Source organism: Scyliorhinus canicula, chromosome 2, assembly GCF_902713615.1.
Source record: "Scyliorhinus canicula chromosome 2, sScyCan1.1, whole genome shotgun sequence".
NCBI classification, from domain to species: Eukaryota; Metazoa; Chordata; class Chondrichthyes; order Carcharhiniformes; family Scyliorhinidae; genus Scyliorhinus; species Scyliorhinus canicula.
The window spans coordinates 283,622,919-283,642,251 of NC_052147.1; the positions used below are offsets into that span (position 1 = coordinate 283,622,919).

The following is a 19,333-nucleotide window of genomic DNA, read 5'->3' on the forward strand; positions in this document are numbered from 1 at the left end:
TCGGTAGTCGTTGAGGCAGCCTACCTTGTCCTTCTTTGGTACTGGTATTATGGTACCAATTATGATAGGCAAGATCTAACAAGTGGAGTGCCCGATGGATCAGTGTTGAGCCTCAGCTATTTACAATTTGTATTCATGACTTGGATGAAGGAACAAATGTATGGTTGCTAAATTTTCTGATGACACAAAGGTAGTTGTGAGGTGGACATAATGAGTCTGCAAAAGGACATAACTGAGTTAAGTGAGTGGGCAGAAAAATTGGCAGATGGAGTATAATGTGGGAAAATGTGAACGTGCTTACTTTGGCAGAAAGAATTGAATATTATTTAAGTAGAGAAAGTTTGCAGAACTCTGAACTACAGATGTATCTGGGTGGACTAGTACATGAATCACAAAAGGTTAACATGCAGGTACAGCAAGTGATTAAGAAGGTAAATGGAATGTTTCTGTTGATTACAAGGGGAATGGAATATACAAATAGGGATGTTTTGCTACAATTGTACAGGGCATTGGTGAGACCACATTTGGAGCACTGTGGCCATGCTAAATTGCCTCTTAATTGGAAAAAAATTATAATTGGGTACTCTAAATTTATTTTAAAAAGACACTCAGTGATTTGGCCTCCACAGCCTTCTGCGGCAAAGAGTTCCACAGATTCACCACCCTCTGGCTCAAGAAATTTCACCTCATCTCTGTTTTAAAGGATCGTCCCTTTAGTCTGAGATTGTATCCTCTGGTTCTGGCTTTTCCTACAAGTGGAAACATCCTCTCCACTCCCATTCTATCCAGGCCTCGCAGTATCCTGTAAGTTTCAATAAGATCCCCCTCATCCTTCTAAACTCCAACGAGTACAGACCCAGAGTCCTCAACCATTCCCCATATGACAAGCTCTTCATTCCAGGGATCATTCTTGTGAACCTCCTCCGGACCCTTTCCAAGGTCAGTGCATCCTTCCTTAGATACGGGACCCAAAACTGCTCACAATACTCCAAATGGGGTCTGACCAGAGCCTTATTCAGTTCCATGTCTCATAAACCACAAGACTATGTCCAAGACCTGGAAAATGGGTTTAGGTTGGATGGCTGCTCGTCAGCCAGCACAATGGGCTAAACGGCCTTCCACTCTGCACATCTCCATCACTATCTCCACATGTCCACATTTTGCCTCTTGGTTGAATGGGACAAGAGATCATCCTCAGCATTCAGGGGTAAATGCCATGTGTGACACCACTTCCTCCCAAATACAACAGCAAGTCACAATTATAGAATTTCATAGAATTTACAGTGCAGTGCAGGAGGCCATTTGGCCCATCGAGTCTGCACCGGCCCTTAGGAAAGAGCACACCACTTAAGCCCATGCCTCCACCCTATCCCTGTAACCTAACCTTTATGGACACTAAGGGCAATTTATCATGGCCAATCCACCTAACCTGCACATCTTTGGACTGTGGGAGGAAACCGGAGCACCCGGAGGAAACCCACGCACACACGGGGAGAACGTGCAGACCCTGCACAGACGGTGACCCAAGCTGGGAATCGAACCTGGGACCCTGGAGCTGTGAAGCAACTGTGCTAACCACTGTGCTACCATGCCGCCCACTATACTGTAATGGCTCCATGTTGCTTCACAGGAGAAAAATCTGACAAAAAAACTACACTGAGCCAAAGGATTAAAAAAAAAAATTAATTCCTGAGATGTAGGTCGGCGCAACATCTAGGGCCGAAGGGCCCGTACTGCGCTGTAGTGTTCTATGTTCTATCACAAGGCCAGCATTCTTTGCCAATCCCTAACTGTCCAGAGAAGGTGGTGGTGGGTTGCCTTCTTGAATCGCTGAAGCCCATGAGGTATAGGGACACCCACAGTGCTGTTAGGGAGGGAATTCCTGGATTTTGATCCAGTGACGGTGAAGGAATGCCGATATATTTCCAAGACAGGGTGGTGAGTGACTTGGAGCGGAACCTCCAGATTTAGATTTGTTTATTGTCACGTGTAGCGAGGTACAGTGAAAAATCTGGTTCTGAGTACAGCGGATGCTCCCGTGTGTCTTCTTCCCTCGTCCTCCTAGATGGTTGTGGGTTTGGAAGGTGCTGCCGATGGAGCCTTGGTGATGGCACACACTGCTGCTAATGTGCGTTGGGGGTGGGGGGGGGGGGGTGAATGCATCTGGAAGGTGTGCCAATCAAACAGGAATGCACTGCCTGTGGAAGTACTTGAGTCGGAAACGTTAGGGACCTTCAAGCGGCTATTGGATAGGTACATGGGTAGAATAATGGAGTGTAGATTAATTTCTTCTTAAGGGCAGCGCGGTAGCATTGTGGATAGCACAATTGCTTCACAGCTCCAGGGTCCCAAGTTCGATTTCGACTTGGGTCACTGTCTGTGTGGAGTCTGCACATCCTCCCCGTGTGTGCGTGGGTTTCCTCCGGGGGTTCCGGTTTCCTCCCACAGTCAAAAGATGTGCAGGTTGGGTGGATTGGTCATGATAAATTGCCCTTAGTGTCCAAAATTCTATGATTAACCTAGGATAAAAATTCGGCACAATATCGTGGGCCGAAGGGCCTGTTCTGTGCTGTATTTCTCTCTCTCTTTGTCCTGAATGATGGTGTTGCTGGAGCTGCACTCATCCAGGCAAGTGGAGAGCATTCTAATACACTCCTGACTTGTGCCTTGTAGGTAGTGGACAGGCTGTGGGGAAATCAGGGAATGAGTTATTCGCCACAGGACTCCTAACCTCCGACCTGCTCTTGTAGCCACAATGTTTATATGGTTGGCCCAGTTTCTCCTCAATGGTAATCCCCAGGATGTTGGTAGTGGGGGATGGCGATGGTACTGTCACTGAATGCGAAGGGGCAATGGTTAGATTCTCTCTGAGAGGTGATCAAATGCTGGGCCAAACAGGGAGGTTTTAAATAGTGTCTTAAAATGGGGAAAAGAAAGGTTGAAAGGCAAAGCGGCTTGGGGAGAGAATTCAACAGCTTCGGACCAAGCTGGCTGAATTCAATGTTGGAGCAAAGGAAGCTGGGGATTTCCAAGGGTTCAGGATTGGGGGAGCACGGAGGAACTTCCCAAACCTCCATTTCCCATGAGCCTCCCCTGCTCATTAGCTGTTACATTCCTGATTTCACTTAAACCAGAATTAAAAATAGACTTTAACTCGGTTACTTACCTCCTGTTCCTCCCTGAAGAGTTCAAACATATTCTCCATGTCGATAAATGAACTCTGGATCATCCTGTTGGGAGGATTAGATATTTGTAATGTATATTTCAAAAACTCTCAAAGGACCAAAACAAAAGCAGTCACCGAATGCATCGTCTGCCTTCTATGAGAAGCCGGAACTGGATCCCTGCATGAATTACTTCCACAGTACGATCAAGGATCTCTTGTACAGAAAGTCTACTCTATTCCTGTCCTAAACAGAGAGGTTTTAACTGCTGGAACTGCAACTATAGTGTACATTTAGCACAGTGAGCAGGTGAAGCACACAGAAGAGGAAAGTTCCAGGATTGCCCCCTAAAAAGAAACATTTGAGTTTCTAGTCTCAGTAATGGTAACCTTGAAACTGGCGGTGTGTCATAAAAATCCATCTGATTCACTAATGAGCTGCAGAGATGAAATCCTCCACCCTGACCTGGTCTGGCCCACATGTGCCTCCAGATCCAATGTGATTCAGCCGCAAACAACCCTTTCAAAGGATCTAGCAAACCACTCAGCTGTACCAAATTGCAAATTAGGAGAGCTGCCCCACACACTCGTCGACCAACAGCCTGACACACTCATGCTCACCCAAGCAAACCTCATTGGCTCCAGTTCCGATTCTCTTCCCGCACCTCGGGTTGCACTAAGGAAGACTTTCCTTTGTTTCCATAGCTAGCTCTTTCTGGGGTAGGTCGCTAGTCTGTCGCCAGAGGTTTACAGCTTATGGGGCAGCACTCCACATTAAGAGTGGCTGACCAGGAGTTTCTCTTGCTCTCACCGCCAGCCACTGGCACGTTTGAAGGATTTGCAGGGTGACACTCAATCTGTTTGACTGCGTACTGAACACACCCTACTTGGCCATTAAGTCCTGGGGTGGGACTCGAACCTGCAGCTCCTGGCTCAGAGGCAGAGACACCACTCACTGCACCACAGGACCTGACCATTTCTTGTCCATCCCTAATTGCACTTGAACCGAGTGTCTCGCTCGGCCATTTCAGAGGGAAGTTAAGAGACAACCACATTGCTGTGGATCTGGAGTCACATGTAGGCCAGACCGGGTAAGGACGGCAGATTTCCCCTTCCCTGAAGGACATTAGTGAGCCAGCTGGGTTTTTACGACAATCAACAATGGTTTTATGGTCATCATAACACTTTTAATCCTAGAATTTTCTTGAATTCAAATTTCACCGCCTGCCATGCTGATGAATCAGTATTCCACCACATTGGAAGAAGCACTGATAGTAGCAGGGAGACAGAATCACTCTGGCTGGGAGACTTCAATGTCCATCACCAAGAGTGGCTCCGCAGCATAATTACTAGGCTTAACCCTGAAATACAGCAGGTGTAGTGAAGGAATCAACAAGACTTGATCTGATCCTCACCATTTCACTCGTCATGGATGCATCTGTCCATGATAGTATTGGTAGGAGTGACCACCAAACAGCCTTTGTGTAGATGAAGTCCCGTCTTCACACTCAAGATACAGCCCTTTGTGTTGGTCAGGATTACTACTGTGCTAAATGGGATAAACGCAGATAGAACACAGAACATACAGTGCAGAAGGAGGCCATTCGGCCCATCGAGTCTGCACCGACCCACTTAACCCCTCACTTCCACCCTATCCCCGTAACCCAATAACCCCTCCTAACCTTTTTTGGTCACTAAGGGCAATTTATCATGGCCAATCCACCTAACCTACACGTCTTTGGAATGTGGGAGGAAACCGGAGCACCCGGAGGAAACCCACGCAGACACTGGGAGAACGTGCAGACTCCACGCAGACAGTGACCCAAGCTGGGAATCGAACCTGGGACCCTGGCGCTGTGAAGCCACAGTGCTAACCACTTGTGCTATTGTGCTGCCCTAAATCAGATCGAGTAGCTCAGAACTGGGCATCCATCAGTTTCTCTGGGCGATCAGCAGCAGCAGAATGGTACTGCATTCAACCACAATCTCCAAACACATGGCGCTGCGAATCACTCACTATATCATCATCATCAACCCAGCAGATCAACCCTTCTTTAATAAAGGGAGTGCAAGAGTACATGCCAAGGACAGCACCAGGAATAGCTAAAAAATAAAGCAATGACCTGGTGAAGTTACAATGCAGGACTACATGCATGCTAATAACAGAAGTAACATGGTAGAGCTGAGTGATCTCATGAGCAATGGAGCAGATCAAAGCTCTGCAGTCCTGCCACATTCAGTAACGAATGGTGGCAGATAATTAACAATTAACAAGGAGGCGGCTGCACAAATATTCCATCCTCAATTACAGGAGAGTCCAGCACATCAGTGTGAAAGACATCTTCAGCCAGAAGTGTCAAGTGAATTGCAGCCTCTTCGAGGTCCCCAGAATTATAGGTGGCAGTGTTTAGATCATTCGATTCACTCAACGTGACATCAGGAAATGGGCTGAATGCACTGAATTCAGCGAAGACGATGGACCCTGCCGAAACCAGGCAGTGAAACTGAAGACCAGAACTCCGAGACACGCTGATCCAGCTACACCAGAGTCTACCCAAAAATGTGGGAAATTGCCCAGGTATGGCACGTCCACAACACGCAAGACAAATCCAACTTGGCCAATTACCATCCCATCAGTCTACCCTCAATCATCAGTAAGAAGTCTTACAACACCAGGTTAAAGTCCAACAGGTTTGTTTCAAGCATGGACCCTGCCGAAACCAGGCAGTGAAACTGAAGACCAGAACTCCGAGACACGCTGATCCAGCTACACCAGAGTCTACCCAAAAATGTGGGAAATTGCCCAGGTATGGCACGTCCACAACACGCAAGACAAATCCAACTTGGCCAATTACCATCCCATCAGTCTACCCTCAATCATCAGTAAGAAGTCTTACAACACCAGGTTAAAGTCCAACAGGTTTGTTTCAAGCACGAGCTTTCGGAGCACTGCTCCTTCCTCAGGTTCACCTGAGGAAGGAGCAGTGCTCCGAAAGCTCGTGTTTGAAACAAACCTATTGGACTTTAACCTGGTGTAAGACTTCTTATGGTGCTCACCCCAGTCCAACGCCGGCATCTCCACATCATCTCAATCATCAGCAAAGCGAAGGTGCCATCAGGGCAGCAAGGTGGCGCAGTGGTAAGGCACTGAGGACCCGGATTCGACCCCGGCCCCGGTTCGTGTGGAGTTTTCACATTTTCCCCGTGTCTGCGTGGGTCTCGCCCCCACAACACAAAGATGGGCAGGTTAGTTGGACTGGCCATGCTACATTGCCCCTTAATTGGGAAAAACAATAACTGAGTGCGCTAAATTTTTTTAAAAAGTGAAGGTGTCCTCAACACTGCCATCAAGTGGCACTTATTCAGCAATGACTCCTCAAAGTTCTATCTGTGGGTTGTCAGCTGCCTGCGTTCCCTTTAAAACGCCAGAGCAAGAACCAAGAGACGCACGGCAAAAGTAAATGACGTATGTAAATGACAATAGCACTGCATTCCCACACAAAAACCTTCACCTGCATAATTAAAAGGGTATAGAAAGAAAATATTCCAGTTCAACTGCTTCCTGCGCACAGGAACTGTGTGGTGCTTTACTGAGGTTTATTTATTGGTGCTGGGGATACCCCAACTAGACCACAGGGACCTCAGACTCTCACTCAGGTTATTCCTGTCACATAATGTGGTTTGACACATAAATAAACACAGAAATACTTCCTATAAAGGCTGAGGTTTGAAAGGAACCAAAGCATTTGGTACCCAAAGCATTCCCGTACCAGCTTCCCCGGACAGGCGCCAGAATGTGGCGACTAGGGGCTTTTCACAGTAACTTCATTGAAGCCTACTTGTGACAATAAGCGATTTTCATTTCATTTCATTCGAGGATTCATTATGTGCCAAAATGGCGCAGGTTCAGCAGGTTGTGGGGTCACGTCTCCAATCAGGAGGTTAAGGATAAAATCGAGGCTGCTCCTTCGCAGTACCCTGCAGAAGTTCCAGAGATACTGCTCTTCAGGGTGAGATGATAAACTGAAGCCCTGTCTGCCTCTTTTGATATTTCAAGAGGATGCAGAGGATCCTAGGGTACAATGTGAAGAAGTGCAGAGAGTTATGTCTTGGCAAACATTCCTCCATCAATTAAACAGATGATAACACGACCACAGTCACAACACCTTAAGGCATATAAAGCGATTTGCGGTGTTTAAAATGTGATAAAGGCACTCGAAGGTGCAAGTGTCTTCTTTTGAGGTTTGGTGAAAAATTGGACCAAGCTTTGTAACTGAGGACAATGGAATCAACACAAGGATTCTTTTCCTCTTCCCGGAAGGCACCGACTCTCCCTGGGATATTCTCTCTCCTATAGGGCGACTCACAGAGTTACTGCGCACAATGTAACGGCCACATTGTGCTGGGTGCAAATCCGAGCGACCCGGTTAAATCGCGGAAAAGTCCAAAATCGGGAGCTGCGGCAGGCTCCGATCGGTTTCCGATCTAACCAACCCGCACCCGTTGGTGAAATCCGGATCCTATCGCAGTGCGAAACCAATAATCACCAGTTTTTCATAGAATTTACAGTGCAGAAGGAGGCCATTCAGCCCATCGAGTCTGCACTGGCTCCTGGAAAGAGCACCCTCCCCAAGGTCAACACCTCCAACCTATCCCCATAACCCAGTAACCCCACCCAACACTAAGGGCAATTTTGGACACTAAGGGCAATTTATCATGGCCAATCCACCTAACCTGCACATCTTTGGACTGTGGGAGGAAACCGGAGCCCCCGGAGGAAACCCACGCACACACGGGGAGGATGTGCAGACTCCGCACAGACAGTGACCCAAGCCGGAATCGAACCTGGGACCCTGGAGCTGTGAAGCAATCGTGCTATCCACAATGCTACCGTGCTGCCCATACCGTGCAGTTGACGCCAATCTCCATTTCATAATGGGAAGGACCCCCTATCGGACAGCCTCCCATCATCTAACCGGCTCCCCAGCGAGCGGTCACACGGGAGTCAATTAGTACTGGTCGACACAAATGTGGACCAGGCTTCACACCACCTGGGGGGTTCTCCCAGCCCATCAGGGGCCCCTGTGGTCAGGGATGATCCCCTGGCCCTCCTCCTGGAACGTAAGCACCTTGGCACTGCCAAGATGCCCAAGTGGCACCACAAAACAAGTAGGAGCATGCCCTGGGTGCCAGAACGCCATTGCCAAGGAAAGGTTGGGGGGGGGGGGGGATTGAAGGATGGGGGTCCTAGAAGGGGGCGGGCCCAAAAAAGGCCATGTGAAGGCCTGAAAAGGGGAATCCACCACTCACGTCCTGAAAGGTGAAGGTACCAATGGTGGGGTTGTGCAAGAACCCTCAGAGCACTCTGAGGGTTGTAGGTTTAATCTGTCGTATTATCACTGCTTCTAATCCCTCTGCACCAAAATAAACTCATCTAGCTTTTTCTGTCCTTCACTCAGACGGAATAGGAATCATCAGCTATAATCTGACTAACATCTGGATATCTATGGGTTGGTGTGATGGGAACCAGCTGGATTGATGGCAAACACATCTGCTTCCGAAACTAACATCCTACGGTTACTGGAGTGCCCAATTATATCAATGAAGTAGGCGAGCATTAGTCCCAATGTGGTTTACAGACAAAAACAAAATACTACGGGTGCTGGAAATCGGAAATACAAACAGAAAATGCTGGAAACACTCAGCAGGTCTGGCAGCAACTGTGAAGAGGCAAACAAGAGTTAACGGGCCTTGTCGTGCCTGACTTGGTGACACGACAAGGTTGTTTAATGTTGCCAGACGCCTTTTGCAAGATTTGCGGCACTCGAAACGACTCGCGAGATTTTATGGAATCTTGCCAGACCCACGATCTGGATCTTGCCCATGCAGGGCGAGATTCAGAATAACATATTTAAGTGGTCATTTGGGTGATTGAAATATGACTATTCTCCCAGGTCCCGGAAACTACATGGCTGCACCCGAGATACCTTGCCTCAGCGTTGTTTAGCACTGGTTTCCACAAATGTGGAACAGGCGTAACGGCACCTGGGGGGGGTTCCTCCCAGGCCATTAGAAGCCCCCGTGTGGTTGGGCTCTGCTACCCTTGCACTCCCGCTGACACCCGGGCAATGAAAGGGTTGAAGGGGCCCTGCGAGGCAGTACCAAGGTACCCAGATGCCAGTGCCAGCGATCCGGCCCAAAGGTGTCTTGCCCTTAAAAGGTGGGGTGGGAGAGGGGTGCTCGTGGACCCCATAAGAGGCAAGTTGAGGGGGGGGAAGGGGGTTCAAGAGGCTGCGGCAGGGTGGCTGAGGGGGTTTGAAAAATCCGGGCAGAATTAAAAAATGGTGCCCCAACGCGCAAATACTCTTCCTGCACTGGCAACCTGAGCGTGTCAGTGCAGGAGGTGATCCAAGTGCGGCCTCTGGAGACGTCCCCCGCCCAAGGCCAAAAAAAAATCCAGCAAGTGCCATTAAATGCCGTTGTCTGGTCGAGAAACACCCGGTAAACGCACCCGAAACGGGACTCTTTCTGTGCTGTTAACATTTCAGGTTAATGCCTTTCATCAGAATACTATACAAAACAACTTGTAAGAGGATCAATTGCTGCAATTTCTTCAGTTTTCTCTGCTTTGCTCGATGAGTTGGGTCTGTTTGGGGTTCACATATTCTGCTGCAGAGAGTGCAGAACATGGAACACACATGCAGAAAATTCTTGGCCAGCTCAGTAGCTTTCAAAAACAGACCTTTTCATCCTATGTTCAAAGATTTTCTACCAGAACTGGGAACCGCAGGTGGGAGCATAATTTCTAATTGAACAGATATGCTCTCAATTTTGCTCATTTCAAAAAACAAGTTCCTACAATACAGACACATAGAAATACCACAGCTGACCCACTAATAGAAAGCAGACAGAAACTCTCCACAACCTGTTCAGTGATCAGAAATACAGAAACGCACAGAACATCTGTCACACTAAGCAGACAGTTACTGAGCTGGAACAGTGACGGGCCGAAGAACATGAAGCAGAAATTACAGAAAGCTACTCGGACCAAACGATCTGTGCTTCAAGGGGATGTGCAAGAGAGTTAAGAGTAAAGAAGGGCACAGCATGAGGGAGATACAGTGAACATAAGAACTAGGAGCAGGAGTAGGCCATCTGGCCCCTCGAGCCTGCTCCGCCATTCAATGAGATCATGGCTGATCTTTTGCGGACTCAGCTCCACTTTCCAGCCCGAACACCATAACCCTTAATCCCTTTATTTTTCAAAAAACTATCTATCTTTACTTAAAAACATTTAATGAAGGCGCCTTAACTGCTTCACTGGGCAATGAATTCCATAGATTCACAACACTTTGGGTGAAGAAGTTCCTCCTAAACTCAGTCCTAAATCTACTTCCCCTTATTTTGAGGCTATGTCCCCTAGTTCTGCTTTCACCCGCCAGTGGAAACAACCTGCCCGCATCTATCCTATCTATTCCCTTCATAATTTTATATGTTTCTATAAGATCCCCCCTCATCCTTCTAAATTCCAACGTGTACAGTCCCAGTCTACTCAACTTCTCCTCGTAATCCAACCCCTTTAGCTCTGGGATTAACCTAGTGAATCTCCTCTGCACACCCTCCAGTGCCAGTAAGTCCTTTCTCAGGTAAGGAGACCAAAACTGAACACAATACTCCAGGTGTGGCCTCACTAACACCGTATACAATTGCAGCATAACCTCCCTCGTCTTAAACTCCATCCCTCTAGCAATGAAGGACAAAATTCCATTTGCCTTATTAATCACCTGTTGCACCTGTAAACCAACTTTCTGTGACTCATGCACTAGCACACCCAGGTCTCTCTGCACAGCAGCATGCTTTAATATTTTATCATTTAAATAATAATCCCTTTTGCTGTAATTCCTACCAAAATGGATAACCTCACATTTGTCAACATTGTATTCCATCTGTCAGACCCTAGCCCATTCACTTAACCTATCCAAATCCCTCTGCAGACTTCCAGTATCCTCTGCACTTTTTGCTTTACCACTCATCTTAGTGTCATCTGCAAACTCATTGCCCTTGGTCCCCAACTCCAAATCATCTATGTAAATTGTGAACAATTGTGGGCCCAACACGGATCCCTGAGGGACACCACTAGCTACTGATTGCCAAACAGAGAAACACCCATTAATCCCCACTCTTTGCTTTCTATTAATTAACTTGCTGTGAAGGAACACAGCAAGAGTTAAAGTATAGGAGACAGGTTTTGGGGCCTCACGGTAGCATGGTGGTTAGCATCAATGCTTCACAGCTCCAGTGGTCCCAGGTTCGATTCCCGGCTGGGTCACTGTCTGTGTGGAGTCTGCACGTCCTCCCCATGTGTGCGTGGGTTTCCTCCGGGTGCTCCGGTTTCCTCCCACAGTCCAAAGATGTGCAGGTTAGGTGGATTGGCCGTGCTAAATTGCCCGTAGTGTAAGGTTAATGGGGGGGATTGTTGGGATACGGGTTGCGTGGGTTTAAGTAGGGTGATCATTGCTCGGCACAACATCGAGGGCCGAAGGGCCTGTTCTGTGCTGTACTGTTCTATGTTCTATGTTCTATGTTCTAGGTGTCACTATATAAGGTACTGTAGTGAGGAAATACACAGCACCCCGTGGAGTCAAAATGTAAAAACACATGACAAGAGGTTTATGGTGTAGGAGGCATATAGCCCTATTAAGTGTTTATATGGAACAGTATGAGAGGCTTCGATTAAGGAAAAGCAAACAGGAAGAGGATTACAATAAGAAAGGATGACGTTGAAGGCAGTCGAGAAGATTAGAATTAAGGAAGCAAATGGCAAAATCAGAGGTCACTAACCTGTAATAGGTCCCAAACCAGTTGAGGGGTGTGTAAAGCTGAATAATGTAAGTCCCAAACAGGACAAAGTCACCAACCTATAGGGAAAAAACAATAACAGGCACTTCAATTAGAATACTGATAAAGATTAGAGATTTTCAGCAATGGATCACGGGGCGTCATGGTAGCACAGTGGGTAGCACTGTGGCTTCACAGCACCAGGATCCCGGGTTCGATTCCCGTCTTGGGTCACTGTCTGTGCGGAGTCTGCACGTTCTCCCCGTGTCTGCGTGGGTTTCCTCCGGGTGCTCCGGTTTCCTCCCACAAGTCCCGAAAGACGTGCTGTTGGGTAAATTGGACATTCTGAATTCTCCCTCTGTGTACCCGAACAGGCGCCGGAGTGTGGCAACTAGGGGCTTTTCACAGTAACTTCATTGCAGTGTTAATGTAAGCCTACTTGTGACAATAAAGATTATGAAAGGGCGAGACATCGATGGCACAAGGCGACTGATCAACCTGGCAGGGTGCAAGGTCACTGGAGAGGGGCAAGGGACAGGCGGAACAGAGAATAGGTTGGAGGAAACCAACTGTGGTACAAGGTGTAAAGCACACAACTAGGGTGTGAAGCACACAAAAGATGCTTTGACTGGAAATGAAACCTCTGCTCCGATGTTCAACACTGGCTCAGAACTCGAGAAGCTGCCTACCTGAAATTTCTTCTCTGTGACAAAGTATGCACAGAGCAGTGATCCAGTGAGAAGTCCGAGGCCAATGATCATGTTCTGCGTTTGGTTTAGAAGGGCAAGACTGGCACTCGTTTTCCATTCTGCTCCCTACACAGGAGTAATATTGAGAAATATGAGCAGCATTTTAAGCTCCAGGAACCAGGGAGTGAACCAAGGGCATCAAACTACTGATAAAAGGATCGAAAACATTGACTCTATTTCTCTGTCTCTCTCCACAGATGCTGCCTGATCTACTGGGTGTTCCTTGCAGTTCTGGTTTAATGCCAATCTAGTTAATGCTCAAATTCGTAAGAGGAATTCTCTGGCACTCGATCATGGTCTGTCAAAGGCTGGTTTTACACTGGTCTTCATCAGAACACTGGGCTAAATCGCTGGCTTTTAACCATGGCAGGCCAGCAGCATGGTTCAATTCCCGTAACAGCCTCCCCGAACAGGCGCCGGAATGTGGCGACTAGGGGCTTTTCACAGTAAATTCATTGAAGCCTACTCGTGACAATAAGCGATTTTCATTTTCACTAGCATTGGACACCCGTGCAGATTTGAGATGCTCAAACTCACTTCACATTGGGTACCTCACCGGGGAGATCTCTATACCGTCTGAAGAAGGGTCATATTGGATGCAGTTCTGCCAACATTTGTGGAGAGAGAAACAGAGTTAATAGTTTCAGGTCAACGGCCTTGGTCATTACCCCGAAACATCGGGCGAGATTCTCCGGTCCCCCAAACGCGCGGAACTCGGCGGCGGGATTCTATCTTTCTGCCGCTTGTCAATGGGATTTCCCATTGTAACCACCCCACGAAGCCGGTGGTGTGCTGCCGAATGAATCACAATGCGGTAGCACAGTGGTTAGCACTGCGGCTTCACTGCATCCAGGTCCCAGGTTCGATTCCCGGCTTGGGTCACTGTCTGTGCAGAGTCTGCATGCCCTCCCAGTGTCTGCGTGGGTTTCCTCCGGGTGCTCCGGTTTCCTCCCACAAGTCCTGAAAGACGTGCTGTTAGGTGGATTGGACATTCTGAATTCTCCCTCTGTGTATCCGAACAGGCGCCGGAATGTGTCGACTAGGGGCTTTTCACAGTAACTTAATTGCAGTGTTAATGTAAGCCTACTTGTGACTATAAAAGATTATTATTAATGACCAAAGAATGCCAGCCATTAAATTTGTTTCCCCTCTCCACAGACGCCGGCCAGGACTGCTGAGTATTTCCAACATTTTCTCTTGTTACTTCAGATTTCCGGCATCTGCAAAAGGGGCTGGTTTAGCTCAGTGGGCCAAATCGCTGGCTTGTAATGCAGAACAATGCCAGCAACGTGGGTTCAATTCCCGTACCGGCCTCCCCGAACAGGCACCGGAATGTGGCGACTAGGGGCTTTTCACAGTAACTTCATTGAAGCCTACTTGTGACAATATTATTATTTTGCTTTTGCACAAAAAAGGAGCTGAACTATTCCACAGCACTGTCAGCATCAGAACGCCCTTCTCCTGGTGCTCCTACCTGATACTTCAGTATGGCATCATTGAAACGGTTCACCTCGTAACTCTCAGCGTTGTAATACTTCACCTGAAGGGAAAGAAAGGCAAAGGTAGTTTTGTGACGGCGGCAATTCACATAAAGGGAAACACGACACCTGGGTTCCCTGCAACAAACAAACGGATTCAAACGGATGAATTTACAATGCCAACAGGCAGGCTACACTTACTCAAAAATTTATTGCACGCCAAAATTTCATTGTGCACGTGTCTAGGTGGGGAATGTGAGGAGAGACAGAGGAGAAGTAAAACAGGCTTCGATTTACATCACGTCTAATCTCACTATTGTACTGTGCCCAAGTGCAGCACAGCAACTGTTGTGTAGTCAAAAGCAGGAGACAATTCATACACAAAATAAGTGATTGACCAGCTAATGACATTTAGTGGTGGTTGGTTAACGGAGGATATTAAAAGGGCCTAGGCAGAGCTACAGCAGATAGAAACACGAGCCATGAAAGCTGAATCTCCGTTTTTGCCCTGCACACTCGGCGAATGCCCATGCAGCTCATGCACAATGAAACCCATAACCAAAAGTAGAAAGTCTTCCATTACCTCAGGATGATCCAAAGCACTTCAGAGGCAATTATGTACTTTTAGTTTTTCTAATTACTTGCTGTGCTTGCAGACTAACCTGTTGTGATTCATGGACTAGGACAATAGTGGTTAGCACTGTGGCTTCACAGCACCAGGGTCCCAGGTTCGATTCCCGGCTTGGGTCACTGTCTGTGCAGAGTCTGCACGTTCTCCCCATGTCTGCGTGGGTTTCCTCCGGGTGCTCCGGTTTCCTCCCACAGTCCAAAGATGTGTGGGTTAGGTGGATTGGCCATGATAAATTGCCCCTTAGTGTCCAAAAAGGTTAAGTGGGATTACTGGGTTACGGAGATAGGGTGGAGGTGCGGGCTTGGGTAGGGTGCTCTTTCCAAGGGCCGGCGCAGACTCGATGGGCCGAATGGCCTCCTGAAGCACTGTAAATTCTATGAAACTATGACACCCAGATCCCTCCACATCTCAAGAGTGCTGCAATCTCTCACCATTTAGATAATACCCTTTTTTAAAAAAAAAAAATTCTTCCTGCCAAAATGGACAATTTCACATTTTCCCACATTATAATCCATGTGAAAGATCTTTGCCCACCCACTTAACTCTTCTATATATTTTTGCAGCCTCTTTATGTCCTCTTCAAACTTAGGTTTGTCATCAGCAAATTTGGTCACCATCCTTTCATCCAAATCATTCATCTAAATTGTAAACAGTTCTGGCCCCAGCATTGATCGCTTAAGCACACCACTCGTTACATCTTTTTGTTAACGACACATTTTATTACAAAATGTATCAAAACAGGTTACAGCAAATAAACACCCCGGGAAACATACTTCCCAACAATCAAGTGTACAGTCTGAACACATTTTCCCCTTTCTCACCCCCACCCCACCTTTTCTCAAACTCCCCCGCTGAGCCCCTTAACCCATAATTTATCTTCTCTAATCGCAGGACGTTGTATAGGTCACCCAACCAAGCTGCTACCCCTGGTGGCGATGCCGACCGCCACTCCAGCAAAATTCGCCGCCATGTGATCAGAAAGGCGACGGCCACGACATCGGCCTTCCTCCTCTCCATGAGCTCCGGCTCCTCTGAAACCCCAAATATCGCCACCAAAGGGTCCGGGTCCACTCCCTCCTCCACTATCCTGTCTAAGACCGCGAACACTCCCGCCCAGAAACTTCCCACATTTTTCGCAACCCCAAAACATGTGCGCGTGATTCGCTGGCCCCCCCCGTCCACATCTCTCACACTCATCTGCTACCCCCTGAAAGAACCCACTCATTCTCACCTGAGTCATATGCACCCTGGGCACCACCTTAACACTCGTTACATCTTGCCAGCCTGAACAAGATCCATTTATGTCTGCCCTGTTTCCTGTTAGCTAGCCAGTCTCCTATCCACCGTTCCTCATCATCCACAGCACAGGTTAGAATCATAGAATTTAGTGGAGGAGGCCATTGGGTCTGCACTGGCCCTTGGAAAGAGCTCCCTACCGAAGCCCACACCTCCACCCTATCCAAGTAAGTCCACCCAGAATTTTTCAACACTGAGGGCAATTTATCATGGTCAATCCACCTAACCTGCACATCTTTGGGCTGTGGGAGGAAACCGGAGCACCCGGAGGAAACCCACGGGGAGAACTTGCAGACTCCGCACAGACTTCCTCAAACAACTCCAATAAGTTGGTTAAACATGATTTCCCCACGATATCCAGCTAAACCAATGGAACAGCAAGGATAATAATCAAACACAGGGATGTGTGCAACACTTTGGGAGTCTATTCAACCTCTGTCCCTCAGAGTCAACAGGAAGTGAATGGATGCTTCAATCGTTCACTCAGTACTGTACGTGTACAGGGCTTAACATGAGAGTCACTTACAAACTATAGACTACCAGGCAGAAGCAAGTAATTCCGTTTTCCCTGATCAGGACCATTTTGTACTCAAATATGCTTTGAAGTCCATTGATCCCTGCAGCAAAGCAGAAAGTGCCAGGGGAAAGAATCAGGAAGAGGTGGGAAATGTCAAAACCTTTGATGGCCTTCCAGAATGCTGCGAGGCACAGGTTTGTAGTTTGAGATCCTCTATGCCTCATCATGTTCTGCGGCTAACAGAGCAGAAAGTGCAATCCTGTTATGTTAAACATGTCGCTAATTCACTTCCTTCCAGCACCAAAGCAGTAATGAGATCAAAGGAAATTTAGGAGGGCCCCAATTCACTAAAGGCAGCAAAAGCCACAAGAGAAGGCAGACTCAATCTCTACCTTAATATGGAACTGAAATGAAAATCGCTTATTGTCACAAGTAGGCTTCAATGAAGTTACTGTGAAAAGCCCCTTGTATTTGGACATTTTCAGTAAAACATCAAATCCTGTAATGTGGGAGATGAAAAAAAGTCAACGCAATCACTACCATGGGGATTGTCAAAAATTAGTCCACCTTTCCAAAGTATTCGGAGAGATCAGGGAAGCTAGACAGTAGGGAGGCCAGCAGCTGGTTGGGAACCTGTGGATGGTGGGGTAGAGCTTTATTGCAGTCTTCACACTCAGCCATGGCATTAACATTCTGCTTTCGAAATCCCAGACCAATCAGAGCGAAAAGGCTTGATCTTGATCCACATCTGACTGCTCAAACCCGGCAGGGGTCAGAATGGATGCATGCGAGAAGTGTCAGGAACACAGGTAGCAACTTCAATGATAGAGTTCCAACGTGGGAAGACTCTCTACCCAATCCATTCCCCGATGTCGGAGGCATCCCTGGAGGCCATGCTATGGGCTCAAAGTGCCCACCAAGTTTTTTTTCCCAGCAGGTAGGAGCTAGTGCTGGAATAAATAGGCAACCAGGCGAGATGCAGGAAAGTGGGTCATTGCTCACAGATGAACCTCCCAAGGAGGTTCAACAATCTGAGTAATATGGCACATTCGAGTGCCAGTTCCCTCACCCAGTCTCACCAGCATTCTTCTGCAGCTCATGGCCTTAGGGGCCTCACGGTAGCATGGTGGTTAGCATCAATGCTTCACAGCTCCAGGGTCCCAGGTTCGATTCCCGGCTGGGTCACTGTCTGTGTGGAGTCTGCACGTCCTCCCCGTGTGTGCGTGGGTTTCCTCCGGGTGCTCCGGTTTCCTCCCACAGTCCAAAGATGTGCGGGTTAGGTGGATTGGCTATGCTAAATTGCCCGTAGTGTAAGGTTAATGGGGGGATTGTTGGGTTACGGGTATACGGGTTACGTGGGTTTAAGTAGGGTGATCATTGCTCGGCACAACATCGAGGGCCGAAGGGCCTGTTCTGTGCTGTACTGTTCTATGTTCTATGACACAGCATACCACTGTCATCGACTTTAGGTAGCGTAGCACGACACACTCCCGTCTGCATCAATGGCTCCGAAGTGGAGATGGTCGATAGCTTTAAGTTTCTGGGGGTCACCATCACCAACAGTCTGTCCTGGTCCACTCACATTGATGCAACAGTCAAGAAAGCCCAACAACGTCTCTACTTCCATCGGAAGCTAAAGAAATTCAGCCTGTCTGCATCAACTCTCACAAACTTCTGCAGATGTACCATAAAGAGCATCCTATCTGGCTGCTTCACAGCCTGGTATGGCAACTGCTCGGTCCAAGATTGCAAGAAACTGCAGAGTGTGGTGAACTCAGCCCAACGTATCGCACAAGCTTGCCACCCCCACATTGGTTCTGTCTACACCTCCCGCTGCCTCAGGAAGGCAGACAGCATTATCAGACATCCCTCCCACCCAGGCATTGCCTTCTTCCAGACCCTTCCATCAGGCAGAAGGTACAGAAGTCTGAAGACCCGCACATTCAGACATAGGAATAGCTTCTTCCCCACAGCTACAAGACTCAGCAACACCCCCTCGGACTGATCTGTTCCCTGTAAGAACGCTATTCACGACGCCCTATGCTGCTCTTGCTCATGTATTTGCTTTGTTTGGCTCTTTGTTCCGCACTGTAACCAATCACTGTTTGTCGATGTACTGTTTGTCAATGTTCTCTGTTGATTATTCTTTTTTTTGTCTACTACGTATGTACTGTGTACGTTCCCTTGGCTGCAGAAAAATACTTTTCACTGTACTTCGGTACATGTGACAATAAAAAACAAAATCAAATCAAATCTGTCATTAGGGATTCCCTCATTGGTGCATACTAAACAGCATGTCCAGACCTCTCCGGGAAACCTTAATCACATCTGCAGCAACCAGTGTCTTGTTCAATGGTCGCTCTCGGGCTCACGTTCCAGTGGAGTGGTAGGCCTCCTCAAAGCTGCCATCAGCCTCTCCCTTGGACAGTATCCCTCGTCTCAAAAGAACAATCCGCTGAATCAGTTTGGAGCTTGGAAGATTTATCGGAGACTTAACTGGGGTGGAATATTTTGCACGTGCGTGAGTGATTAAACGTTGGTGGTTAGATACCAACTGAGAGGTAAATGGAATCCCTTTAAACTGAAAAATACTCCTGGTTAATTTGAGGGGCCCTTGATTGCCATGTGTGTACAGTCTATAACTCTCTGGACTTGTGGGGG

At 47.8% G+C, this 19,333-nt stretch overlaps 1 protein-coding gene across 4 annotated transcripts in view; it reads right to left on the reverse strand.

Annotated features, from left to right (window-relative positions):
• LOC119962210 (ATP-binding cassette sub-family B member 6, mitochondrial-like) overlaps positions 1-19,333 on the reverse strand; it is a 285,333-nt gene that overhangs the window by 115,463 nt on the left and 150,537 nt on the right. For all 4 annotated transcript variants that reach the window (XM_038790179.1, XM_038790178.1, XM_038790181.1 and 1 more), the window contains exons 9-12: positions 14,225-14,290; positions 12,691-12,816; positions 12,005-12,081; positions 3,167-3,230 (exon numbers count right to left, since the gene is read on the reverse strand). In XM_038790179.1, the coding sequence (XP_038646107.1) occupies positions 3,167-3,230; positions 12,005-12,081; positions 12,691-12,816; positions 14,225-14,290 (333 nt within the window). The remainder of the gene's footprint in view (positions 1-3,166; positions 3,231-12,004; positions 12,082-12,690; positions 12,817-14,224; positions 14,291-19,333) is intronic.